Source organism: Prionailurus viverrinus, chromosome A2 (assembly GCF_022837055.1).
Source record: "Prionailurus viverrinus isolate Anna chromosome A2, UM_Priviv_1.0, whole genome shotgun sequence".
Classification (NCBI taxonomy): domain Eukaryota; kingdom Metazoa; phylum Chordata; class Mammalia; order Carnivora; family Felidae; genus Prionailurus; species Prionailurus viverrinus.
Genome location: NC_062562.1, coordinates 61,241,668 through 61,269,592, shown reverse-complemented (window position 1 = coordinate 61,269,592; position 27,925 = coordinate 61,241,668). Strand labels below are relative to the sequence as shown.

Here is a 27,925-nt window from a genome sequence, read left to right as displayed (position 1 = left end):
GATTCTCTGCTTCAGAGTATACACCAACATTTATTACAAACTAGAATTAAACATAAAATATATACAATGTAATCACATGTATTACACAACCAAACTGTAAAACGTCTGAAAAATATGAGGTTATCAAACACATGAAAGGGAACAGCATAAGCTTAATGAAATTCCAGAGTAAACAGGCAATAGATGTAATTCCGGGGACAGAACCTCAGTCATCAGAGGCAAGCTGATGTAACTGGGCAGAGAGCAGCGCACCCTCCGCGCCGCCAACCGAACGGGCCCGGGCAGCGCGGGAACTCGGTGGCTCGGTCAGCAGGAACTCAGACAAGGAACCGCGCACACGTCTTCGACGAGGGTCTTGCACGAGGGCCGGGTGAGGTCTGGCCTTTCATTCCTTCCCTAGCTCTTGGGCGTCGTGTCCTCTCCAAGCCTGAACCTTTCCGAGCCCCAAACCTGATGTTTTTGGGCTCTCCCGTGTTTGTTTGATAGCGATCACCCTGATTTTATTTTTGATTGGGTCTTTTTCACGAACGGATAAGGGCTGATTACTACGAGGCGCGCGGTTTGGTGCTTATCGCTCCCGCTTAGCACGCGGAGGAACCCGTCACCGTGGCGACGCTCATTTCCCCAAGGAGCTCCCGCGCCCGGCCCGCCGCAGCCCGGGGACAACCGCGCCCCAGGCAACGAGCCCGGGGGCCAGCAGGGACCGATCCTCAATTCCGCTCCCCTTCCGCCCTCGCAGCGGCGGGATGACGACACCGCGCGCCCACGTGATGCGAGCGCCTGCCACTACCTGGCCGTTGCCCAGCAACACCACCAGGTGGGCTTTGTTCTCTGTACGGATGGCCCGGGCATTCCCGCACCCCGCCCCCCCCCCCCGCCATGTCCTTTACTTCCTCTACCTTTAAAAGTAATAACAATCAAAACCGCGGCACTGAAGCACCCCTGAGACACGCGACCACAAAAGGGGTGCACAACACCTCCGCCCGCGGCCTCCCGCGCCCTCCCCAACCCAGGATGCCCTCCCCTTCCCAGTGCGCCGTGCGCCGCTACGTCACTGCCTCGCGCCCCGCCGCTGCGGGCGCGGCACTTCCGGCCGCGAGGACGTGTGGGCGGGGGCGGGTGGCGTCAGGGGGCGCGCGCCGGAAGCTGGCGGGAGCCGGGCGGAAGTGGCTGGGCGGAGCGCGGGGCGATGGGGGGCGGCGGCGGCGGCCGGCGATGAGCGGCGGGAGCGCGTGAGCGGCCGGCGGGCGAGGCTGGGGGCCCGGGAGAGCGAGCCGCAGGGCGGAGGGCGGGCGCGAGCGCGGCGGGCGGCGGCGGCGGCCGAGGCGCGGCGGCGGCGGCGGCCGAGAAGATGGCGGACGGCGACAGCGGCAGCGAACGCGGCGGCGGGCCCGGCGGCTTCCAGCCTGCGGCCCGTGGCGGCGAGCAGGAGACGCAGGAGCTGGCCTCAAAGCGGCTGGACATCCAGAACAAGCGCTTCTACTTGGACGTGAAGCAGAACGCCAAGGGCCGCTTCCTCAAGATCGCCGAGGTGGGCGCGGGAGGCTCCAAGAGCCGCCTCACGCTGTCTATGGCGGTGGCCGCCGAGTTCCGCGACTACCTGGGCGACTTCATCGAGCACTACGCGCAGCTGGGCCCCAGCAGCCCCGAGCAGGTGGCGGCGGCGGCGGCGGGCGCCGAGGAGGGCGGCGGACCGCGGCGCGCGCTCAAGAGCGAGTTCCTGGTGCGCGAGAACCGCAAGTACTACCTGGACCTCAAGGAGAACCAGCGCGGCCGCTTCCTGCGCATCCGCCAGACGGTCAACCGCGGCGGCGGCGGCGGCCCCGGGCCTGGCGGCCTGCAGAGCGGCCAGACCATCGCGCTGCCCGCGCAGGGCCTCATCGAGTTCCGGGACGCGCTGGCCAAGCTCATCGACGACTACGGCGGCGACGACGACGAGCTGGCGGGCGGCGCGGGCGGCGGCGCGGGGGGTCCGGGCGGCGGCCTGTACGGCGAGCTCCCGGAGGGCACCTCCATCACGGTGGACTCCAAGCGCTTCTTCTTCGACGTGGGCTGCAACAAGTACGGCGTGTTCCTGCGTGTGAGCGAGGTGAAGCCGTCCTACCGCAACGCCATCACCGTCCCCTTCAAGGCTTGGGGCAAGTTCGGGGGCGCCTTTTGCCGGTATGCGGACGAGATGAAGGAGATCCAGGAGCGGCAGCGGGACAAGCTGTACGAGCGACGCGGCGGGGACGAGTCCGAGGGCGAGGAGGTGGACGAGGACTGACGCGAAGCGCGCTTCCTCCGCGATGGGCCCCCCCGCCCCACCACCGTCCCCTTGGCCGGAGAGCCCCTTTCCCGCTCATCCCCAGGGAGCCAGTGCAGGCGGAGCCAGGGGGGGCCCCATCGGGAGAACACACAATGAAAAATAATACAGTTAATTAAGAGAAATAACCACAAAAGAACAGTCGCGAACAATTAAAAGCAGCAAAGTTCCAAGGAGCTGACAGCAATCTGCAAAAAGAGGACAACCTGAGCAAAATCGTTTCAGCTTCTGTTGTTTCCAGCTGAGGTTTCTGAACTTACCAGGGTAGCCCTGGAGGGGTCAGAGCTTCACATGCCCAGGCCGTTGATGACAGCTGAATTGGTGTCATGCCTGGGTGTCCTGGCCTGACCATCTCTCCAGACCTCACTGTCATGGTGTGGATCCCTTCACATTCACTGAAATCAGCATATTGGATCTGGGTCTTCATGGAATTCTTGAGAAGGGAGAGGCCTTTATCTTTATCCGATTCTGAGAGTACAGGTTTCACGCAAAGGAACGCGGCTCCAAATAATCATGGACAGGGCAAAAGAGCAAATCAGGAAGCCACCAGGGAACGTAGAAACCCTTTGGGTTCTGTCTAAAATGGCTTTGCGTGGAACCTGGACCAGTGGCTGTCTCTTTGCGGAATTGTTTTTCTGGATGCAGATGGAGTCAGACGTCAGTCCTTCAACTAGAATCTGTTACTAAAGGATTTTAAAAGTTGGCAGAATTTCTCCAAAGATCAGAGCAGTTTTACACTGGGGATTGCTGAGGCAGACGCAGGAAGAAATCTGGCATCAAGCACAAGGAGGACGGAGTGGATGGGCTGCCACTCACTTTAGTCCACTCCAGGTCTGCAGACACCGAGGTCCTTACCCAGAGATGGTTTAGGGGTGAATGAGAGCCAGGTGCCCGTGGCTGCACCACGCGAGGCCAGCGAATTATGGCTACTTCGGCTGTTTGGGCCACTGGTTGGCTGGATTTTAAACCGTAAAACTTGAAGATCCCTGCAAAAGGAACCGTGTGGCTACGAGCCTGAGCTTTAATGGAATGTACGTCCTCCCGGGAAAGTTGGGGATAACCAAAACTGAAGTCTTCATCTACCTTCAGTTGAATCTGTGGATTTGCTCAAACACTAAAGATCCTCAGGTCCAGAATTCCAGCATCATCTATTCTTTTAAAGTAGATTTGTAAGAACTTGATCCATTGTTTCAGTACCTCACAATCAAAGTTGGCAAATGATGGATGAGTGATTCGAGCCGTGTGCCCTTCGGAAGCTGAAATCCATCTGCATGGGGATGAAGAACGTGAAAACGCTATGTCCTGGAAGCATTTTTATACCATCTTGAAATTTCCACAAACTGGCCCTTGGCCAGTTGACCCAGCTGTTTTCCAAGAATAAAAGTTGGGGTTTTCAAGGATCGCCTCTTCTATATTTTAAATGGATTTTCAGTAAAAATGATTTTTACTAATCAAGTTAATCCCACCCCATCAAAAGGTATTTCTAGAAGTGTCACAGACCTAGGTGACTTTGAATTGAACGGGAGCTAACGTTCTTTCCAAAGTTTGTAGGTCTTCCTGTGCGACACCTTCTCAACCGGGAGGCAGGTAACCCCCACCTCCACGATCTTAGTATTTTTTTTTTTAACTGCATGCCTGCCCTTTATTTGAGCTGCCTTTTAATTTATTGCGTACCCTTTTTATTATCTTATTTTGGTATTATTCAATCTATACAATCTTTTTGTATTTATTGGGAAATAAGTGATCTACAGAAAGGTCGTTTTCACGCATTGTGGCCGAGAGGGAGAGCCAGAACTGTACATAAAATTAGGCTTTTTTAAAAATTAGACTGATTCAGAATACTGTCGATCTTAGATTTTTTTTTTTTTAAGTGGAAGAGCCACAAACAATGGTGCCCTTTTCAGACTATTTCTCTACTCTCATCATCCACAGTAGACTTTTTAAACAGATTTTTTTTAAAGCTTTTCCTTTTTTAAAAAAAACTTTCTCCGTTGCAAAGAATGTTTCCTAAATTGTATGGGAGCAATAGTATTTTTGATGTTTTAATGACATCCGTATACTTGTACTGTATTTTGTACTACAAGGCAGCTGTTTTCAATAATGTCCTGCTGTATTTATCTATGTGTTTTGAGTGTTTATTTCTTTGCTGCGGAGAACAAATCCCTGCATAGTTTTGGTAAGGGCGCCGAGAAGCTGGCATGAGGTTTGCAGAAACTGTTTTGGTTTCAGACTTCAAGGCAGCAATGGAAAGTAAGGTTGCAGCTCTCAGTTCATTGCTGTGACTTTTTCCTTTTCAAACCATGTACGATTCCCATGCAGACCGACGCGTCTGCTCACTTCCGCGAGGGTTCCCGTCGCCCAGCTGCAGTGAGCCAGTTCAGTTCTGCAAGGGTGCAGCGCCTCTCCTTTCTAAGGGGCGGGTTGTCTTTTCTTTTCTTTTCGTTCGGCTGAATTGCAGTCCTAGCCTTGCCTTTCTATTCTGTAGAAACGACAGGGTCTTCGCAGTCCTTCACCAGTGGCTACTAAGCTATAATTAGCTGAATAGAAAGAATGTGGAAGTGGTCTGAGGCATATAGACTATATGCCAGGAGCACTACCATATACGGCATCAGCTTTGGTTACCAGAGAAATTTTCTTAGTCATTAGACCATGTAACAGTAATATATCATATGTAAATCTTTAGATATCAATTTGAGAATCCTCCAAAAACAGGAGCAAAGAATGCATAAGCTATGTGTTGGAAAAAGTAATTTATATTAAAATTTTGACCTGCCTATGTAAGATTAAGTGGTAAATGTCATAGTGGTGGGTTTTTAAGTCTTAGCCGATCTCAGAGGTTGGTTCCTCCTGCAGGGGTGGCTCGGGGCCTCCCTCCTCCCTGCAGGAAGGTTACGGGAGGGAGGGCGTTGATTAGCTGTGGCGTTTCACCGACCCTCATTCCGCTCACTGATCTGGGGCAGTAGAAAGCCTAGAAGCACGGAGGCCGTTCCTTTGATGTGCGGTGGGTCCGAAAAGGCTGTTTTGGAACTCGTTCATAAACCGTGCTCATTAAGGAAAATCTTGGTTCATTCTGGCCACCACATGGCCTTACAGATGGGGAGACACCCACTTTTTTTTATCTTGTGTTTCGTCGTCTCCTACGAACAGTGATTTTTAGGGCTCATTTTTTTTAACTTTGGCAAACATCCCAACGAATCACATGTTCCAAATAGTCCTGTTTCTGAGAAGCAGGGAACTAAAATCCCCTTTCAGACAATTGCTAAATCGTTTCTCAAACTACTGCTGTTAGAAACGCGAGAAGTCAAATTTTAGGCACAGGATCAAGAGAGCAAAAGTCTATGACGAGATCCTACGACTCCCTTTTGGTTTCTATCGTCCCTGCTGTCGTTCAAGCAGGACGGCCATCCTCGGCAGCACAGAAAGGCCCCCGTGCATGCGCTCTGCCCAGGGCGCAATGTCCATCGGCACAGCACCCCAAATCCAAGTGGAAACCAAACGGAAAACCCAGACACCCTATGTTGCTGCGGGAGGCATGTAGATGGTATAAGGGACTGTGGCCGCGGCGCACACGCGGCCACCTGTCAAGTCACTTTCCATAACTTTACTGCAAAACGATGGAGAAGCTTCGGGTGCGGGCAGCCCGTCGCCTCCCGCTGCCTCTGTTCCCTCCGTCGTTCTGCGGTAGTCGCAGGTCTTTTAAGAGACGCGAGCTTCAGTTTTCTCAAAACAAAACAATTCTCCTGTCTTATCCGAAAATGCAGGGTTGTGGGCAAAAGAGGCTGGTTATAATAATGCCCTCATATTGAGTGGTGTGAAAACGGCTGCACACTGCAGGCACCGTGGTTGCCGAGGACGCTTTGTTACGCGTGACCTTGACTGGCTCTACTGGAGGGTAGTGACCCATGCAAGGTGTGGCAAGGTAACCAATCGTTGGCGTCTGCCTTGCTCTGAGGTGGATGAGCTGGAGGAGAAGCTTGAGTGTGTAAGCCGTGCACATGAGTATTCTTCACTGTAAATTGTGTTTTCATTTTTAACCCAGTTGACGGTACTTTGTCCAATGCACAACTGATCTCTCAGTAGATATTCATTTGCAAATAGCGTGGCCTTGATCAGTGAGAGGGAAGGGGAGAAGTGACTCTGCGTGCGGGCAGGTGGTCCCTTTACCAGGGGGCCGCCTGCAACACGCTTAGTGGCGAATGCGCTTGCGGTTCGTCTCCTTTCTGACTGGGGAAAGTTCATGGTTTTGACCCTGGAGGTATGAATTCAATTGAGTTGTCTTCTATTTTTAGGAAGTATCAGAATTGCGCTGATAAGTAACAAAGTTGACTGCTTTGGTGTCCAATCTCAGGTTTTAGAATATATATAGTGGTGTGAAAACCCCACTGTTAACTCTTAAAACAATTTTAATTTAATACACCCTAAGAGTCCCATGCACGAGGCCTGCTCAGAGAGTAAGACCTCACCCGTTTTGCTCCTTTTCCACTTTGTACTTCACTTGAGAAAGTGTCGATGATTTACATTGTATATTTCCATTGGAACCCCGACATATTTCTCAAAGCTAAAGCACTTTTTGATAATGAGATACATGGGATCTTTGTGTGATGTGGGTCATGGTTTCTCAGGCTCCCTTAGATAATCTGCTTATGAATATTGTTCTGTGTAAGAAGAGTGAAAATCTTAGCTGATGTTAGAAAGTTTGTATTCTTGATCCAGAATGCGTTTTGCTAGCTTCCAATGCGCGGGAGAGTAGACAATGCTGCGTTCACGAGGTAATACGTTACTTTCCCTTAAGCCTTAAGGTAACTTTTTGTTTTTTTTTCCTGTCAACAACAGCACTGAAGTTCTAGTAAGTGAATGAGATGATCAGTTTCCAGGGTTGCTTTTAGAGTACTGTAAATCAGCTAGTTGTCTTCCTAAACAGTTACCATCCCCCTTCAGTAAACTGGATGGTGGGCGTGTGGGTGGGCTGGGGAGATCCTTTGTAGAAAAAAGAAAAGAAAAAAAGAACCACATTTACCTTAAGAAAAATACAGACACAAAGTTAAAACCGTGCATGTCAGGGCCCTGTGTGAAATTCCAGACATACGTCATGTCCCCAGTTGTTAATCCAGAAAAGCAAACTCCTTGATTTTCAAGTCTGTGCCCAGAAGTTTCCAGAACTCAAGCTCGGGAACGGGGAACGGTGGGCTCCCTTCCTGTATCTCAGTTCACTCAAGTCACTGTTCCCAGCTCTTGGGCTTAAAACGTTTTCATTACTGTTATTTTGCTAACTGTGGTCCAGTTGTCAGTATGGAAATTGGACTTGGGGAAAACAAAAAAAAACAATCCACGTGTACCGTGAAGACTTACTACTCTGGAGGTTTCCAGTTAACACCTGTTTCCCTGATCCAAGTAAGACTTTTATGAATGTATTCTGTATTTCCTGATGAAACAGGGAATATGCCATCAGTGTGATCACCCTTGCTCACCCCCCATCTCTTAGGTTTCATTTGAAAATCTGCCTCCTTCCTCAGATTAGACATTCCAACTGGACTGGGAAAGCTGGGTTCAGACGGCAGCAGACACCATATTGGTAGTTTCACCGCTCGGTGGGGCTTCTGATAACAGGAGGGCAGAGCTTTATTTGAAGCAAAAAAAAAAAAAAATTTTTTCTCCCCCCCCCCCCCCCCCAGAAGTGATTCTGACAAATGGTTTTTTGAAAGGGTCTGACTGTACTTGTGATTAGCATGAAGGTTTGAGTCTAGGAGCAGATGTCATTCCCTACATGTAACATGTCCGCTGATGTGGATGAGGGGGAGGGTTGGTTCTGTGTTTAGGGGTGATGAATTGTGGGGCCACCGTATCCTGAGAGAGTGGTAGATCTATCCGTGCTCCTTGTGCACGAGTAGGTGACACGAGCCTGTCTTTTTTTTCCTGCCTTCAGTAACTTCAACAGCTAACTCAAGAAAAGTGAGTTAGACTAGACCTCGTTTCCTATAGGCAGCTGTCCATCCCCAGCCTCACACTGTGTTGTAATATCAGGCGAGGTCAAGAGAACTCTGTTTGGAAACAGAAGGGCAAGTAGTGGACATAACAGCAGCAGGGAGGGTCCCAAGAGAATTGAAAAAGAGGACTATCACTAAGCACACTTGCAGGGATTGGTTACAATTCCATTGTAAACAGCTCTGATGTGGGGCACGCACCCTTTCCTCCCAGCCCACCTGTCTTCACATCCCAAAACTCTCTGGATTTCTAGAAATTAATAGGTGCAGCAAAAGTCCAAAAACTGAAGTTGAGTCAGTACAGAGCTTACTTGTAGAGTCTGTATTTTACACGTTGTGGTCGCAGGTGAGTCTATTTGGTTGTTTTTCAGTGATTATCAATATTTGAGTAATAACTAAGAATATCGGTGCGTTTGAAGAGTTAGTGGGGATTTACTCTTCCTTTTGCTCCTTCATGCAAGTGTTTTTCTAGGATCACTTCTAGAAGTCCATTTGTCTTCTGATAGGTCTCCAGGTAACACACTGTCCGTTCTGTAGGCACCTTCACTGCCAGTCATGATCACCAGGGGCTTCCTTAGACCCGAGTCTCCACTCCAAAGTTGGGACTGATGTCCTACCGGTAGAGAATCTGCAGAAGCTGTTGAAATGAGTTAAAACCAAATCTTGACAGCAAGAGACGGAGCTTCCCTGATCTAGACGGACATCTATGTATTTTATTGGGGGGATGGCTCCGGTCTCTGTGTAAATACCCACATGCTTGTGCGTTGTGCACCAAGTGTGTGTGCCTGTGTATGGATTTGTAGAACTGATTTCTGCTTCAAGAGAAGCCGCACCTTTAATTTTATAAGGTCCCCTCCACCTGTAACCCTATAAATATTTGTAAATAGAACACTAAAATCTGTAGCGTTAGGATCAATTTGGGAATATCTGCTGAGAGACCAAAAAGTTCATTTTTTTAAGTACCTTGGTTAAAGAGTAAAGATTATTCCTCTTATTTTTCAAAAGAAGAATGCACTTTAACAAACAGCTGCACGGGCGATTCTGACAAACCCGTGGAGCGCAGTGCGGTTCAGAAATCACACTTCCTGGAAACCGTTCAAAAGCAGAGTGTAGACGGGCTGCTGAGCTCACTGCCTGGAGACCGGCGACTCCGGTGCCAGTCGGTCTCCAGACAAGCAGGGCTGCTACAAAGGCGCAGCGAGAGCACAGCCAGAAGCTTCCGGCAGGCCTGTGACAGGCGGGTCCCGTATTTACCACTAACTAGCAAAACTGACAGAAAAGCAGAGAGAAAAAAAAATGTAAGAATCCTTACTGCTGGTGTGCACTCCTTACAATAGTGGATTTTGCAAATGGAGTTTTACAGTCTATATTTAAAAATTGTATGTTTGTAACAAATAAAGTATGCAGAAAAGTGAATGACAGTCTTGTGCTGGTGTCTGATTTAAGGAATCAGGTGGGGACCGGGAGGGAAAGACCACTGACCGTCCTTGGGCTCGTAAGTGGGTCTGGAACCGGGTGCGTTGCCACCCGAAATGACCTAAAAGCCAGTGCAGCTTGCATCCCGGAGGCGGCTGGGGAGGCCCGAGCCCCTGGGTTGGCGGCGGGGCCCCCTCCTCGGTCAGCAGTCTGTGGCAAGCCAAGGCTACAGATTAGTTTCCGCTTTGGTTCATATTCCAGACAGGCTACTACTTGCTTCCCCACCAGATTCCCAGTCCACCGGCTGCTGGGCCCTGTCCCTTCCAGTGGTGGCCAGAAGCCGCTCCCAGGTGTACCTCACTGTCCATCGTAGCTGAAGGTAGGGGGGGCGGGGAGCAGCCTTACCCCACCTTAAAGGAAAAAGACCAATGCTCAGTCCCTAGATCCCAGTCATGCTTCCTAAACCTTTGGTCTGAGGAAGCCCCTGTACACTTACCAGAGGCCCCCCCCAGGAGCTTTTATCTGGGAGGCCTGGGTCAGCTGATACCCATGGTATTAGAAGTTGGATTCTTGTCCAAGCAAAAGTAAAAGTACACATCCCACCCGCTGCCAGCAGCGGCGCCTCGAGAAAAGGCCAGCGGGTGACAAGGTGAGGCGGGTGAGCACCAGTGTGGCGGGGAAGTGGTCTTGACCCAGATGGCTGTCTTGTTGGATGTGAGGGATGGGGTCAAGGGACTAGCAGGGCGTGTCATCCCCCAGTGCCCCGGGTTCGTCCGGATGAGTTAGAGGCCCTGGCCACGAGATGGCCCCTGCACCCACCCACACAGTGTCCCTGGGACTTGAGTCCCTGGCGGTGCCCCGTGAGCCACAGAACCGCTGGGCGAGCAGAGCACTGATGCCCAGGCACCACCCGGGACCCCTGCATCAGAGTCTCGGGGACACGCACGTGGTGTTCTGTGAGCTTTGCTCTACCTCTGTAAGTGCCCCAAGGGACCCTCCTGAGTCGGGGATGGGAACCAGTGGCCTGCGGTATCGCGGGGCACAGAGAGAAGGTGGGTGAAGGGCCGGGAATGTCCGCTGCAGGAAAACAAAAGACACCCAGGATGGCGGAGGAGGTCCCAGACTGGCTTTACCCTGTGACCCTGTGCCTCGACTGCCCGCAGCTCCACCCACACCCGCTCGCAGCGTCCGCAGCCCTTCCCGGGGAGGCCGGGTCCCCGCCTTTGCCCAGGGTCCCAGGCCACTTCCCAGGAGCTGCCGCAGGTGCAAGGCCGCACTCTGACCCCTCGGGGGCGCCTCCGCGGGCGCGCAGGTGCCGCGGCCGCCCCGCGAGCTGCTTTTCGGGAACCCTGAGCTGGCTTCTGTCCCTGCCTGTGTCACACACTAACAGTGTGGCCCTGGGCAAGTATCGGACACAAACTCGAGGCCCCGCGACAGTCTGGTGTCCAGAGAAGCCCCCTGGCGGCCGCAGCCGGAATCTTAGCGCTCGACCGACAGCGAGCCCCACGCGCTAAGCTAGCGCACCGGCTGCGGAGCACAAGGTCCGCGGCGCCCCCGGACGGGCAGCCAGAAGACTGGGGGGCTTCGGGAGACGTGGGGGAGCCAAGTCCTGCGCCCCGCTCTCCGGAGGCCAGGCCGCGAGGCCGCGCGGGGGCGCAGGAGCACCTCCCTCCTCGGGGACCAACCGCTCTACCTCAGATCCCCAGGCGCCTGTCCCCAGAGCCCAGCGGGGGCGGCAGAGGCGGGAAGCCACTGGGAACCCACTCCGCCCGTCCTCCCGTGCCGCTCTTCGCGCCCTGGGTTCCGGGAGGGCGCGAGCGCACCTGCTCCGGGCCTCTGGCAGGTGGACCGGGTGCCGAGGCTCCTCGCCCGCGCTTCCCGCTTCGGAGGCTATGGAGGGGCGCCCCTGGGGGCCGAGCGCCCCAGTCTCCGCAGCTAGGAACCAGAAATCAGCCAAAGCAGCCTTCACTCCTCGCAGGAGGCCGTATTCCCCACGCAGGAGGAAAGTTCGCGTAGACCTCGCCGGTGATCGGTGTACACCTCAGCGGGCCCAGGTACAGCCTCTAGGCTAGTCCGCGGCGGGAATGAGTCCACATCTACACCGGTTCTCTTCGCTGCGGCCCCACTCCCATGCCAGGAGCTCGCGCGTGCTCCACTGAGCCTTCCAGAACTTCGTAGGGCTCCTGCAGAAAGGCAGGCGGACGTAGAAGGGCCGGGTCACACTCACCAATGCCTTCAGGGTATGGTATCTCAGAACAAAATTAAAATATTTCCCTAAAGTTAAAAAAAGAAAGGTGCCAATTTGGTTCATTTGTATCAGTGGCCAAGAAATAAAATGCTGTGGTCTTGGATCAGGCTGAGCCCCACTCAACCGGGAGCATCTGCAGCACCCTGTGTGAAAATCGGGTTTCCCTGGTGGGGACACAAATGGGCCCAGAGTCACACTGCAGGAGTGGACTGGGGCCAGACAGGTACTTCCTACCAACCCAGTGAGACGAGCTAGTGGACTTGAAAATAGCCCGTTTATGCTATTTTATGGTTTTTGCATCCTAGGTGTCAAACTAAGAAATAGCCAAGTTAAGAAAGGGCAGTGGTCTGTTACTTGGGTGTCCATCAGGATTCCCGGGGCTGCTCCACAAGCCAGAAGCTGGGGAGGATGGACTGAAGTTGTAGGAGAGGGCTTGGCCCCCACTGGGGCCTTTTCCCGGCTTCCCTACCTTCCTACTCCCCAGACTGCCAGGAAGCCCCCCTGGACGGTTCCACCCTCAAAATTGCCCTGCCATTTGCCCATTTACTAAGCGCCTCTTAATCTGTGGGCATCTTTTTAGCGGTTATAACCTCTACACTTTCTTACACTTTGTTTTATTATAAACATTAATTCATACTCTGTTTGACACATGTGAACAGTGGAGAATCACTGTAAAGAAACAGAAATGAAATTGTTCTCTCTTTCTCCAAACCCACTTCTTAAAGGTCACTACTGTTAAAGAATATAGTACCTTTTGAAAAAACTTGATAATTTAAAAACTTTTTTGAAGTTTATTTATTTTGAAAGAGAGAGAGAGGGGGAGAGAGAGCACATGCAAGCAGGGGAGGGGCAGAGAGCAAGGGAGAGAATCCCAAGCAGGCTTTGCGCTGTCAGCACAGAGCCCAATGCGGGGCTCCAACTCCTGAACCGTGAGATCATGACGTTGGACACTCAACTGAGCCTCCCAGGCGCCCTAATTTTTTTTAAATCTCAGCAGTTAAGTGCCTACCACATTTATGTATATATTGAAAAAAGTGTTCAATGATAAAAAAAAAATCCATGTTAGGTATGTGGAATTTGAGATACAAAACAGATGAACATAGGGGAAGGGAAGGAAAAATAAGATAAAAACAGATAGGGACACAAACAGTAAGAGACTCTTAAATACAGAGAACTGTTGCTGGGGGGAGGTGGGGGGGATAGGCTAGATGGGTGAGGTGCACCTGTTGGGATGAGCACTGGGTGTTGTGTGTAAGTGATGAATCACTGCATTCTATTCCTGCAATCGTTATTACACTACATGTCAACTAACTGGGATTTAAATTAACACGTTATTATTACGTTGTGCCACCAAGCCAACAGCCCCCATGCAGAAATGGAATTGAAAACTAATGTTTCATTACTTTAGGCTTGATTCAGACTCAGGCAAATGCATCCTCCCTGGTGGTAAAACAAAACCTTTTGAGCCTCTGAAGTTGAGAGAAAAGTGTCTCTATTTCGTGAACTCTGATAAATGGAGAGATTGCTGCATTTCTGATCCATTTCATATTTCCTTTCAGGCAAACAACTTGCCTTTCCAAGTAAGTCATTAAATGAAGGAATGCTCACCCTGGGGGATCTAGTTGCCCTTCGATTTTGATTTCGTGTTATGAGACTCTTGTACAGTTTAGAAACATGAAAATTTTTTGTTTTTGTTTTTGTGTGTTTGTTTGTTTGTGTTTGTGTTTGATTCTGTGACATACAGTGTTTCCCCGACCATAACAACAGGAAGCAAAGGTAGTTGCTTCCTACCTTTAAGCTTTGGCTTGGAGCTCAGAGCGAGCCTTGATGAATATATACATTGTGTCCCTAGAATGCACACACAGTTCAGAATACAAAGGCAGGCTCCCCACCCTCAAGAATAAATAATGCAAGAAGAACGCACGTTAGGTTCTCAGGAAGACAGGCAGACGGCAGTCCTCCAAGGTCAGGAGAGCTGCTGTCAGCAATGTGGAATGTTCTAGTGCGGCAGCTGCTATTCCCTGGCTATGAAAACCCAGCTGGGGATATCACTCAGGCTAGTGACTCATCAGGGCAGGAGGGGTCTCATTTGTCTGCCCAGCTGACACCACACCTTTTGGGGGTGGGGGTGCTACAAACTTGCTTTGGATGTACGTGCTTCACTCTGCCAAACCCTCTGGCAGCTCAGGTGTTCTCTTGTGGACGGGACCCAGGATGAAACAAGTCTGTGGGGAACTCACTGCTGTGTTTCTGCACTGCACCTGCCAGTGAGCCTTTGGAGGCTACACTTGGCAGGAGCCAGCTCTTGCTTCCCCTAAAAGCTGTTCTCACCCACCCGCCAAGGGCCAGGGCCTGACATCGAATCGAGGGCACATTCTAGAGCAGGGCTGTGGGCACAGTCATTCTTACGGTCAGTAAGCCCACAGTGGACCTTGCCAAGCACCCGCCAAGGCCACACCCCAGGCCTTCCCAGGAGAATTTGGCTGTCCTTTCCAAGAGTGGCCAAAAGAAGATTTCTTGATAATATTTTGGAGAGTATCTCCATGTTAAAGTGAATTTAAGATTGAACACAGGGGTAAAACTCCTGGAATCTGTGTAGTAATCATGTAATCATGAAGGCTTTCTACTCAAGAGGCTAAAACACGGTCATTTCCCTGGCAACGTTGGGGAAATGGATGTCTGGTATAGGAGGACCCTGTCCGTGTAAATGTATTGTTGACTCAAAAAATTACAATTTTGCGAAGAAGAGCCATTGTGTGGAGTCAGGTGTCCCAGGAAACAGACTTGGACGTGGGGATTTGCCTTCATGGGGTTCACTGTGGGTGGCTCCTGGTGACATTACTATGAGAAAATGAAGAAAGCAGCATTAAATAGAACGGCGATGTTGAACAGCAATGCAGTTCAAGCGGGTTGGTGTCAATCACACAGCAGACTCTGAAATGGAAAGGCTCTTCAGAGTCGAGTCAGAGTAAGGCAAAAGAGCCGGGCACCATTACCCCACACCCACCGGTGGCTGGTGATTGGCTGCCCCCACAGCACTGATCCCTGGGCCATGCTGTTCCCTCTGGCCAAGCACAATTCCCTAGAAGACTGCTGAGCAGCGACCAGTCAACACTCAGCTGCTGATACAAAGGTGCCTCTGTGACTATGCGTGAAGCTTATTCTCAAATTGTAGGGCACACAGATCCCCTGGGGGGCCTGATGGGCCCACCCACAGTTTCCCACTCAGTGGGTGTGGGTTGGGCATCAGAACCTGCACTTGCAACAATTCCAGGGGACCCCAATGCTGCTGTGTAGGGACACTTTGAGAACCATATACTGTTATCTGACCAGGTTAAATCCTGCAGGTTGAATAACCCGACATGTGTGGTAGTTTATCACTTGTAGATGCTAATTCCTACAGTTCCCTGGTTAGGCTGGTCTTTGTGAGCCCATGCCACCCGCTCTGCAGCCCTGGTTCACTGGAAACCAGACTTGATTCGCTGACACACGTCCTTTATAAAATTGGTAATAGGCAGGTTTTCTTTTTACAAATGCGGTAAAGTTCCCACCTGATTTTCTTCTGTCTGTGGGCCTCAATCTCCATCTAGTTCTCCCAGCTCTAAACAGGATGCAGAGATGGGGAGGCAGATCACTACTGTTTGTGATGAGCGCTAGTGTCTGTCACCCTAACTGCACTGTCCTCCACTCTGAATCAAGGACTTGAGAGCCGAGGGGCGACGGAATGAACTGGCGGTTAAGGAAAGAAGTGACCCAAGTGACCGTGTATCGGACATGACCCCGTGCTAGGAACAGGACGCTTCCTCCTAGGTTGCTGAATGAGCGCTCACCCCAACGCTGCGCGGTGGGCACTCTTGCGAGCAGATTTAATGACCACACAGGCGTGGGCATACGCGGTGCCCTGCGCGGACCACGCAGCCAGGGAGCGAGGGCTCGGGGTCAGGCGTCCCCACGGGCCGCACCGCCCGAGCCAGCGCTCAGAGCTGCGCGAGTTTGCGTTCCCCCCGTTCCCCCCGGCGTGTTGGAAGGCCAGGGTCTGCAGGTGAGCGCTGGGGGTGGGGGTGGGGGAAGGGCCAAGATCTCAGTTGAGCTCGGAGAGCAAGGGAGTCACCGAGGGCGCAGGGAGAACCGGGGTCTGCAGGTGAGCGCTGGGGGTGGCCCGGGGGCGCGGGGAGGGCGCCCGGGCGCGGCGGGAACCTGCTCTGGAGCCAGACTCGGGGTTGCAGGGTGCCCTCCTCTCCGCCACCCCCGCCCGCACCGGGACCACCCGGACTTCATGAGGAAGCCCCCACGGGAATCTGTGGGGTCCCGACCGGCGGTGCGGGCGCTCCCCCTCCCCTCCGCTTGCCCCACGTCCCTGCCCTGCGCGCACGCACGAACCCCGGGCGGGAGCGCCGGGAAGAGGGCGCCTGCGGCTTCGGAGAGGGCGGCGAGGGGACAAAGGCTGATGCGGGACGCGGGAGAAGGAAAAGACAGGAACATCCCTGCAGGGCCCGTCCTGAGAAGGTCTACCGATTCCCCTAGTCTCGGCGCTTGGACGCCCCTGAGAGCCACAGGATCGCGAGAAGGCGAGCGCGCGGGCGACGCCCACCGCCACTTCCGCCCAGAACGCAACTAAGAGACTACTCCCCGCAGAGAACGCGCGGGAAAGCAGCCACCACCTCCAGTCACCCCACACATTGGCTAACCCCGCTGTCGTTCCCGGCAACCCGCCTCCCCTGCTCGCGGGCAAGGTTCTCATTGGCTGAGTTCTGCCAGCCGTCCGTCCTCATTGGTCCGCCCCTCCATTCATCCGGCCCGAGCCTTGGAGACAGGCGGAGAGTGGCGCGTGGCCCCGCCCCCGCTCGCACGAAGGGCGGTCCTTGTCGGGGCTGGAGGCCCCGCCCCCGTGGGCCGTGTGCAAAAACAAACAGCCGTTAGGGAGGTGTGCCGGGGGCGGGGCCGGACTAGAAGGGGGCGTGCGATTGGGCGGCCGCCGGGGTTCAAATTAGCAAAGAGAACGGGGATTGGTCGGGGCGGCGCGAAGCGGGTCCCGGTTATTGTCCGGGCTCCGGCGGCGGCTGCGGCGGCGGCGGCGGCGGCGGTGGTCGGTGCTGTGGGGCGGCGGCTCGGCGGCGGCTCGGCGGCGGCTCGGCGGGAGCGAGGGCGGGAGCGGCCGAGACCATGGTGAGGGCAGCGACCGGCCGGGCGGCGGCGAGTGGCGCTACCTGTTGAGGCTGCGCGGTGCCGCCTCGCCCGCTGTGGCGCCGGCGTGGAGCGCGGGGAGAGGGCCCTGCGGCCGGCCTGCGTCCCGGGTGGGTGGGCGCTCCCCGTGTCCCCCGGCGCGGTGCCTCAGACCTGCGTCCCTCCACCAGGCCGCTAAAATTACGGGTTGGCCGCGGGATCTAAAAATAGCGGCGGCGGAGACTTGTCAGCTAGTTGTTGGGATGCTGACGTCGGGGCTCCGGGAGCAGGTGCCCTGCTGGAAGGAGACCCGGTGTCCGGCAGGGAGGGACCCCCGTCCGGCGCTCCCTCGTTCTCCGGGGCGCGGACCCCAAGCCGATGCTCCCTCGGCCCCCGGGACGCGGACCACCGGCCGGGCCCCTTCCTCCCCGAGACGCGGACCCCCGACAGGTGTCCCTTATGCCTCCGGGACGCGGACCCCCGACATGTGCCCCCTCCCTTTCCGGGATGCGGACCCCGGCCGGTGACCCCTCCGCCCCCGGGATGCGGACCCGCGGCAGCTGCGGGGGTGGACGTGCCCAATTCGGGGCCGAATCGTCCGCTGGCTTCTCGAGTGCGAGCTGACCCGGGCGGAGCGCCGGGCAACTTGGTGGCTGGCGTCCGGAAGGTGACCGCGACCCCCACACCTGGCAGAGTCATGACGTCTGTTGTCTTAAAACCGTGATTTCACGCCTACCTCCTTAAAAATCAAATCAGACAGTAAACAGGATGGATTGGACACAGGCTGAAGTTGCCTATGAAGAGTCAATTCGGGCTTTTGCGGTTTGGTGGCTTTGGATTGGTAACTAGTTCTTATTTCCTGATTCGGCCCTGGAGGCACAGTGATTGTGATTTTAGATTCTTGCGCCTGTTGAAAGGTTTTTACGTTTTATTCCGGGACAGATAGAGCTGAAACAATTTCTGTACTTGAGGAAGAAGTGGGAATGTGTTATGTAAGCCAAATTCAGAAATCAAAAAATTCTACAAAAACCTTTTTATCGTATATCGGTGTGATCAGAAATTATTAAAACATACAAGGCATCCTGTAGAAACCTAGAGCTTCTCAGTCCCCTCTGTTAAACTTAAATCACTGTCTCCTGCTAAAGTGCTAAATGTGAAAAACATAGGAATTTGTTCTTAAACTTTTTTCCTGCTTCTAATACGTGCCAAGACCTGTATTTTTTTTTTTTTTTTTTTATGTCGTTCCGGGAAATAAACATTAAATCCCCTGAGGCGTGCAGTTGGGGGGGACTATGTGTAGTTGATTTTTTTTTAGCTTAAAAATTTTAAGAAAAACATTATAAAGGGGATATGCCATTTCATTGCTTATCCTCTGCTTCGAAAATGTAGATCCTTGAACAGTTTGCCCGTCTTGTAAACCAGTTTTTTTTTTTTTTAAACAGGGAAGCCATAATAGACTTAAATGGTAAAATTAAACAGTCCAAAGAAAACAGTAGTTTCTCTCTCAAGTCAGATTCTTGGTATTCCCCTGCCCCCCCGCCAGAGGCAAATAGCTTTTCTAACATATTGTGTGTTCTTCTGGAAATCTGTGTGCACACATACTCTGCATAGAAGACCCCATGTTTATGTAAGGAAAAGCTCCCTGCACTGGTACATACTTTGCCTTTTCCACTTAAGAGTTTTGTGGGTGTTTATGACACATATCTTTGTCTCATTTGTTGAAATGGCTGCATGATATTTTCCTTTTTTTATGTGAAAGAATTTTTAATGTTTATTTTTTTAATTTTTTATTTTTTTTAACGTTTTATTTTTATTTTTGAGAGACAGTGTGTGTGGAGGAGGGGCAGAGAGAGAGGGAGACACAGAATCCAAAGCAGGCTCCAGGCTCTGAGCCGTCAGCACAGTGTCCAACGTGGGGCTTGAACCCACAAACCCCGAGATCATGACCTGAGCGGAAGTCAGACGCTTAACTGACTAAGCCACCCAGGCGCCCGTTGAGTATTTTTTTTTTTTAATGTTTATTTATTTATTTGGAGAGAGAGAGAATCCCAGGCAGGCTCCGTGCTCAGCACAGGTTCATGGGGCTTGAACCCATGAACCATGAGCCAAAATCAAAAGTTGGATGTCCAGCCGAACCACCCAGGCATCCAGCAGGTTTGGTTTACTTTTCATTCATTGATTGACCTTACCAACAAAAAATGATTTTATTCAGGAATAAAAGAGAATTGCAATGTGGGAAAAACAAGCTGTGAGCAAAACCGTAGGCAAGTCCTGGCAGGATTACTTTTTGTTTTTCTTGTTTTAAACCTCAACCAGCCAAGTATTTATCTATCTATCTATCTATCAATATGGGAGAATACTAACACACACACACACACACACACACACACACACACACACACACACACACGAGGTGGGGGGGGGGGGGAAGGGCAGAGAGAATCCTAAGCGGGCTCTGCATGGTCAGTGCAGAGCCCAGCATGAGGCTCAGTCTCACAAACTGAGATCATGACCTGAGCCAAAAATCAAGAGCAGGACGTTTAATTGACTGAGTCACCCAGGTGCTCCTATTTAATTAGTTATTTGAGACAGAGTGAGTACAGTTGAGGGAGGGGGAGAGAGAGAGAGATAGAGACCCAAGTAAGCTTCATGCTCAGAGCAGAGCCCCCCACTTGGGGCTTGATCCCATGACCCTGGGAGCTGAAATCAAGAGTTGGCCCCTTCCCCCTGCCCATCCCTTGCTTACGTACTCCCTCTCAAAAATAAACATATTTTTAAAAATTAAGAGAAAAAAAAGTTGCTCCCTCAACTGACTGACCCACTCAGGTGCCTGAGGTTTTTTTTTGTTTTTTTTTTTTTTTTGTTTTGTTTTTTACTATTGATAGTAGGATTTGTTTAACCCTTTTAGTGTAAGTGGTTCTTTTTTTAAAATATACATACTTAAACTTGCCATTTTAGCCATCTTTAATGTGCAATTACTGATGTTAAGGACATTTAACACTGTTATGCAGCCATCACTGCCAGTCACCTCTAAAACTTCTTCTCAAAGTGAGTAACTCTCCATTCCAACCCTGTCTCCAGTCTCCTGCAACTACCATTGTACTTTCTCCCCCTCTGATTTTTTTTTTTAAATTTTTTAATGTTTGTCTATTCTTGAGAGAGTGAGACAGAGCATGAGCGGGAAAAGGGCAAAGTGAGAGAGGGACACAGAATTCAAAGCAGGTTCCAGGCTCTGAGTTGTCAGCACAGACAGAGCCCGATGTGGGGCTGCAACTCCCCAGCTGGGAGATCATAACCTGGGCCGAAGTCGCTGCTTAACGACTGAGCCCCCCAGCTGCCCCCCCACTTCTGATTTTTGACTAGGTACCTCATATAAGAGGAATCCTACAACATGTGTCCTTTTGGGACTGGTTTATTTCACTTAGCATCACATCTTCAGTTTATCTGGCATAGGGCGTACCACAATTTCCTTTATATAGCCGAATGCTGTTCCATGGTGTGTGTACACCCCCTTTTGTTGATCATTAGTTCCTCAGTAGGCCCTGGAGCCCTTTCTGTCCTGAGGCTGTTGTGGACTTGCCTGTGTGTTGCTGCATTGAGTCCTCTGCCGGTTTCAGTTCTTTGTGTAGAGACCCCAAAGTGCAGTTGGTGGGCCTGATGTTAATTCTGCGTTTAATTTTTGGGTTTCTTCTAAGGTGCTTTTTTCTCTCCCAAAAGAGCTAACTTTTTTTTTTTTTCTTAAGTTTCTACAGTTTTTTTAATGCTTATTTATTTTTGAGAGAGAGAAAGTGTGGTGGGAGAGGGAAGGAAAGAGGGACAGGATCCCAAGCAGGCTCCACACTGACAGCAGAGAGCCCGCCATGGGGCTCGAACTCACGAACCATGAGATCAGGACCTGAACTGAAGTCAGAAGCTTAACCGACTGAGCTTACCCGGGCTCCCCGATATGTTAACATTTTTAAAAATCACTACGTTATGAAATATTTCCAGCATGAAAGTTATGTTTACTTGATGAAGATTCGTCGGTGTGAAATTCAAGAAAAATAGGCAAACTTATAGAAAACTCAATTTAAATAAGAATTTAAGGTTTGACATCATATTTACATAAGTTAGTAAATAATGATATAACACATGTGTATTTGAAATTGAAGAAAGGGATCACTTACAAATGTATATTTTTTAACTACCTGAAGTAAAAGTGGAGAAAATTATTTCCCAAATGTTTTTGAAATAGCATTTTCAAGTCTTCATCTGGAGGTGTTTTTTTTTTTTTTTTCTTTTCTCTTTCACTTAGGCTGGAGGGAAAGCCGGAAAGGACAGCGGGAAGGCCAAGGCTAAGGCAGTGTCTCGCTCGCAGAGAGCTGGGCTCCAGGTAATTGATGCCGTCATAATTCACGACTGGGTTATTTTCTTCATTGTTGTAATTTAGGACCCATAAATGTTTCATTACTTGCAAAATTATACTTGTACCGCTGACCTTTTAATGAGAGTGAGTGGTCAAAAATTAAAATCCCAATGCAACAGTCTTTTAATTTGGATTCTTCCAAATGAGAACAAGTTATGAAGCAGTGTTAAATGAGCTCTTAAAATCTGTTATTTCTAGATTATAATTATGTTCCTGTTTTTGTTATAAATTGGCCCCCATGAAAGTAAGTATGCCGTGATTTGTCTTCCGGGGACGGTCCACGCCATGTGTGTTCACCCTGAGGCAGACACAGAGCTTGGGGGAGGACCGGGCAGTGCACCCGTCCCCTGGATGTCTCCCCTTGAGCTTCCTTCAGTTTGAGCCAGAGTGATACGCTTGAAACACTAAATACTTTCAAACTTCACGCATTTGAGTTGTTGCAACTTTGATCCACAAACTCCAATGTTTCTGAATGAGTGAGAACCGATTCTACCTAGAGGAGGAGACTTTGAAACAGGACGGTTTGCAGGCCAGACTGTAAGGTTTGGGTTTTCTTCTTGGCGGTGGCGGGGAGCCACTGAACTTTGTGGAGCGGGAGAGTGACGTGAGTCAGGGGCACCAAGGGTAGGGGGAGGGAAGTCCCCCTAGAGGGTGACTAGCTGGACTCTCCCTGAGCATTGCCGGGGGCAGGGGCGTCAGTGACCGACAGTGACCCTTGTCCGCGAGAGGGCAGGTGATGAGGGCAGGTGACGGAGGCTGTGCCGCGCTTTAGGACTGAGGTAGGCACACCTAAACCCCGTGCAGCAGGAGGAATAGAAGGCACATGTGCCTCCCGAGAATGGACAGGGAGGCACGGGGGTTCTATACGGCTTAGAAGCACAGCATCAGAGGAGTTTATGTTGTAGCAAGAACGCGTCAGGAGAGAAGTTGAAGGTGAGTCATTTGAAGTTCCACCAAAACATTGTCAGGAAAATGTCTCCAAGTTGTAGATTTGAGTCCCCTTTCCAAGAGGAGTGATGAAAAGAATTACAAAGTTGAGATCACATGTGTAAATTTGGGAGCTCGTGCCCCAGTGAGTCTGGTCACAGAGGACGAGAGGGGAACGGGGGGCCTTGGGCGGACCCCACATGCAGCCTGGGAGTCCTGGGAAGGCTGGGGACCGGCCCGAGGGCACAGAGAGGCTCGAGTCCTTGAGGATTGGATCTAGAAATGGCTACTGGATTTGGCAGTTAAAGTGCCACCACCTATCTTTAAGAGCAATGGCAAAAGCCAAGGTTGGGTTAGAATAGAACAGGTGACAGGACTTGGGGTGCCTGGGTGGCTCAATCGGTTGAGCATCTGATTTCAGCTCAGGTCATGATCTCGCAGTTTGCGAGTTTGAGCCCCGCATGAGGCTCTGTGCTGACAGCCTGGAGCCTGCTTCGGATTCTGTCTCCCTCTCTCTCTGCCCCTCCCCCACTTGTGCTCTGTCTCTCTCTCTCTCTCTCAAAAATAAACATTACAAAAAAATTGAAAAAAAATAAAGGTGACAGGACAGGTAGGTGTCCAGGATTTGCTTTTAAGTTTTGCCTTTGGAAAGGAGAGCGGGGAACGGGCTGGAGTGGGGTTGGTTGCTGTGAGGCTCAGAGGACAGGTGCAGGGGGGAAGGCTTGGGGGTGGGGGTTGAGCTGTTGTGGTGCTGGCGTGGCAAAGGGTCACAGAAAGTGCGTGAGAAGGGGGCCATGGGGGCGACATGCCTGAGGACACATTGGAGAAAGTTCTGTCCTCGGAGAGTCCCCAGGAGAGTTAGCATAGCTGTCAGCCGCAGGGAGGGAGCGGGGAGCTGGCCACCCCACCCCCCCTACTCCCACCCCCACCCCCGGGCTGCGAGGCTGCCGCGGAGGGGTCAAGGGTCAAGTCTGGCACCAGCACACACCTGGCCCCTCCTTGGGCTGTGCTGTGCCGGCTGCCCGTCTTCAGAAGCTAGTTCCTCAGACCCCCCCCCCCCCCCCCACCGGGTCTCTCCTCGGGAGGGCAGAGGTGGGACCTCTAGGCCCTTACTGCGACACACAGGTGCTAGCAACCGTTCCTTGTTAAGTGGGTCTGACTTCTCTGATCCGTGCGAGTTCACGGTCCGCTCTGCCTTTGGTCTCGCTCGGTAGCGCGCTGGTAAGGCCGCGGATGCTCTGTCTTTCAGTTTCCCGTGGGCCGCATCCACAGACACTTGAAGACCCGCACCACAAGCCACGGGAGGGTCGGCGCCACGGCCGCGGTGTACAGCGCTGCGATCCTGGAGTACCTCACGGCCGAGGTCAGTCGTGCGCGGTCCCGGCAGGTGCGCCGGGTGCAGAGTGGCAGAGCCCACGGGGGAGGGGGCGCCTCCTCGGCACCCAGCCCGGTCGCACCCAGCCCCATGTGGGAAGGACCTTGATGCGCTCATGCTGAGTTAAGGCAGGGTCCGTAGCCCCACGTCTGCGGGAGGTGATGGGTGTCTGGTGCCTGCGGTACTCCGCTACTAAGGAAATGAACCCTCAGTGGGAGGTTTGTGAACTGAAATCATGATCTCTTCGTGAAGATGGGGTGGGGGGGGCAGAGTTTGCCAGGGTGATGTACATTACACATCCATTCTGATGGTGGAATCTGGTGGAAGAGCAGACGAACCCTCTTCTCTGCGTGGTTGCCTGCGTAGACTGCCTGCCAAGACTGCGTAGTCTTGGCCAGTGTGACATTGCAGGAAGATGGGCTGATTGGGTGAAATTCTTAACACCTGGGTGATGGACCAGCCCCTTGTAAGGAGAACCCCCTGAAGACTGCGACCGCCCCCCATCCCTGCACTATCCGCCCCAGTCAGGGCAGGATGAGTAGCAAGCAGGTCAGGCGGTTAGAAACACAGGGAAGTTCTTCCCCGCGATCGTGTGGTGGGGACCCAGACTGAAAGGTGGGAGTTTGGGGTGTGTGTGTGAATTGTTAATGCCGTCATCTCATTAACTTCATCTGGTCCCTGCACTCCAGGCGGTTTCTACGGTGTTAGGTCCTGAGACAGGGACACGGGGCCTCCCCCCACCCCACCTTCTCCTTCAGCCTTACACCAGTTTGTGTTTGGTGAGCGGCAGACTTTTCAGGAAGGTACACGTTTCATTCATCACGTGGAGGCATATTCTTCTGACTCAGAATGTTCCAGGTCTCATCCAGACTCCCATTTTCTTTATTCCCGGGAACTTTGAGTACAAGTTTTTAGGTTAAGATTAGACCATGAGCATTTATGTAAGCAGTCAACATATTTTCAGGTATTTGTGTTTGGGGTGTTAGTCATAGTAGAATGCAAAGAAAATACTGAAATCTAAAGTCAGTAGCTTCACACTAGGGTCACTTGGAGCTTCCAAAAGATACTGGTGCCCAGATGGGTCAGAGTCTTGGGAGGAAGAAGCAGGGGTCCCCGCTGCTTCTGACATACACGGGGACTTCCCACCGCTCTGTTTAAGCGAGGCTCTGTGGAGTTTTTTTTTTGGTAGGACTTCCATCAAAGGTTTTATAATGCCAGTATAGTCTGTAGAGGCAAAACAAAACAAATTAGAAATGCAGTTTTTATGGCCAGCTGGGACTTTGGAATTGTTTTAGTTGAAAATTCCCATTCTAGAATAAAGGGCTTCTAGTATATTGCCTCTAGATTAGAGGACCCAGTGATGTTAAAAACTCTGAATAAGAAATTATTAAAAAAAAATTTTTTTTTTAACGTTTATTTATTTTTGAGACCGAGAGAGACAGAGCATGAACGGGGGAGGGGCAGAGAGAGAGAGGGAGACACAGAATCCGAAACAGGCTCCAGGCTCTGAGCCGTCAGCACAGAGCCCGACGCGGGGCTCGAACTCACGAACCGCGAGATCATGACCTGAGCCGAAGTCGGACGCTTAACCGACTGAGCCACCCAGGCACCCCAAGAAATTATTTTTTAAACTTTTCTACAAGTACTAAGAAATAAGTTCCGTCCATTAAGGGCTGGACAAAAATAGACTACGGGGCCATACTGAAATCACGATTTTCCTCGATGTTCGCATTTGGAATCTTGGCTAGGGAAATAGTGTTATCCCTTGCCCTTCTTTCTGGAGAAGTGGGTTCTTGCTCAGGGGTCTAGCTCTCCTGCAGAAAATGAATATAAGAGACCGTAGCGAAGTAACAAGATTCCTATGAAAGCATCAGAAATGTGAAAAAGAAACCCGCATTACCGGCTCATATGCATTGCGTGTCTTCTGTGCAGATACTGTACAGGTCTGTGTAGCTATAACTGCAGGTCTGCGCTGAGCCTCACGCGCTTGAGCCTCTGATGCACCGTCTCACGGTGCTTTGCAGGTGCTGGAGCTGGCGGGTAACGCCTCCAAGGACCTCAAGGTAAAGCGGATCACCCCGCGCCACCTGCAGCTCGCAATCCGCGGCGATGAAGAGTTGGACTCCCTCATCAAGGCAACCATCGCCGGGGGTGGTACGTAGGATCCCCACTCCCGCCCACGTGGCTGTTGGCCGTTCTGACATCATTCGATCAGTGACCCTAGAACTCATACAGACCTCGACTCCAGGATTCCAGGACTCCAGGAGTGTTGAGTCTGTTACGTTACAGTAAAGGCTCCTTTATATTCTGATCCCAATAAATGCTATGGCCAGATACAGCACTGCTTTAGTTTGGCACATTCCTTGTCTAAATCTCATAAATGATTCTTAAAACCTGGGGTTTTAAATATTTCCCATACCCTTGTAGCGGTGTCTTAAAGGTAATCCTGAGAACCTGCTCTGTGTGATGCCCTTGAAAGTCAGGGCTGAGGTGATTGAGTGAGTCAGGGTCGGTGAAGGTGAGATGAACACCTGAATCCCTTCCGGGTCACCTTCGGAGAAGCTCTTGAAAGCTATGCTTCCTCTTCCCCAAAGTCCATAAAAGCGGTGTTTTATGTAGTTTAAGGGGGGTTCCCAGACCTCAAGAGAGGGAGGCCTTGGCGTGGGTGGGTGTGTGAAGAAGGCCATCAGCAGACTTCATGTCTGGGGAGTTGCTCTCCGGGGAGGCCCCGAAGTGGAGAGAGCGCCCGTGGAGAGTCGTTCATATGTTTCCGTTCCCTTCCAGGTGTGATCCCGCACATCCACAAGTCTCTGATCGGAAAGAAGGGACAACAGAAAACCGCGTAGAGCATTGTTTTAACCAGCCCCTTCCTCCCGTCATTGTACTGTAACCGGGACAGAAGAAATAATGGGGACATGGGGGGTTTTTAAAAGAGGCAGATGGAAAAGCTTAGACAATTACTGTAGACACGATAAGAGACATTTGTACGTTCTTAGGCTCAAAGTTTGATAAAGTACCTTTCCACGCGGCAGCGCTTGTGTGGTGATTGGCTAGGTTTCTCCCGTTGTGTTTTATACAAAAACGGAATTGATAAACCATTTTTTACAAAAAGAATTGGTCTCAAAACTGTTCTGTTCGTGACGTGTTGGAAATATTTTGCTCATACTTTGAAATTTTTTAGATTTCAAATCGGTTACTCTATATTCAGGATAATCTGAGAACAAATTGGGAATCTAGATTTACCAGGATTGATACCATATCACTGTGTGCTACCATATAGTAGGTGCCATCCACTTGCGGTACAAACCGTCGTGTTACATACCCCAAAAGAAGGAAAAACAGCCAAGTAAACCGTGGGGTGCCATCAGCTGTGGGACGCTCCCCGATCCAGAGATGCCAGAATAGGAAAACGCATGCGTTTAGGATTGATGACCTAGGGTAGTGGACTCGTCCACTGAGCACTTACCATGGCAGGCCCTGAACTGAGTGCCTTAGTGATCCAGACTTTACTGCCCTCCACTTTTAAAGATGCAGAAACCGAGGTGCCCAGAAGTTACTTGCTGGAAGACATTTAGTAGGTAGGACTCACAGGGCTGGGAGACAGGCCTCGATTCGGCGAACTCTGGAGCCCACACTCTTACCTGGATCAAAGTTCAGTCTATAAGTTTTCTGCTTTTACTTAAACCTCCAGCTTTTAGTGGTCTTCTGTTGACATAGTAACATCCAGCAATTGGTGCCCTATTTTAAAAAATATTTTACTTTGTCAGCTTTTAAGTAACTTGTAAGGTTTAATGTACCAACTAATAGTCCGTCACAAACTCTCTTTTTCCGCTTGGAAGTCTTCATTAAAAAAAGATCTTTCAATGTTTTATAATCTAGCTCTATCAAAACAAAGCTCTCATTTTAAGAAAACTTATTTTATTATGGAAATTTTCAAAAATACAGAATAAAGAGAAGAGTATAATGAACCCCCGTGTACTTACCCTCCACCTTCCAACAACCGTCCTGTGGTCAGTGTTGTTTCACCTGTCGGCTCCCTGGTGGGTTGGTTTGAATCCTGTTTCAGGCATGACTTCCTGCCTTATATCTATACTTAAGTGTGAGT

At 51.3% G+C, this 27,925-nt stretch overlaps 2 protein-coding genes across 3 annotated transcripts; both read left to right on the top strand.

Moving 5' to 3' along the window:
- The first annotated feature begins 1,307 nt into the window (after window positions 1-1,307).
- PURB (purine rich element binding protein B) lies at window positions 1,308-9,702 on the top strand. The gene has a single exon (XM_047849375.1). The coding sequence runs from the start codon at window positions 1,352-1,354 to the stop codon at window positions 2,264-2,266; it is 915 nt and encodes a 304-aa protein (XP_047705331.1). The 5' UTR covers window positions 1,308-1,351; the 3' UTR covers window positions 2,267-9,702.
- Window positions 9,703-16,979: 7,277 nt separating this feature from the next.
- LOC125160663 (histone H2A.V) lies at window positions 16,980-26,934 on the top strand. 2 transcript variants are annotated; one of them, XM_047849830.1, is made up of 5 exons: window positions 16,980-17,116; window positions 21,408-21,485; window positions 23,695-23,808; window positions 25,845-25,974; window positions 26,605-26,934. In XM_047849830.1, exons 1-5 carry the CDS (start codon window positions 17,114-17,116, stop codon window positions 26,664-26,666), a joined length of 387 nt encoding a protein of 128 aa, XP_047705786.1. In that variant the 5' UTR covers window positions 16,980-17,113; the 3' UTR covers window positions 26,667-26,934. The 2 variants fall into 2 exon arrangements, with proteins under 2 accessions (XP_047705786.1, XP_047705787.1); XM_047849831.1 differs by lacking the exon at window positions 23,695-23,808.
- Window positions 26,935-27,925: the final 991 nt, after the last annotated feature.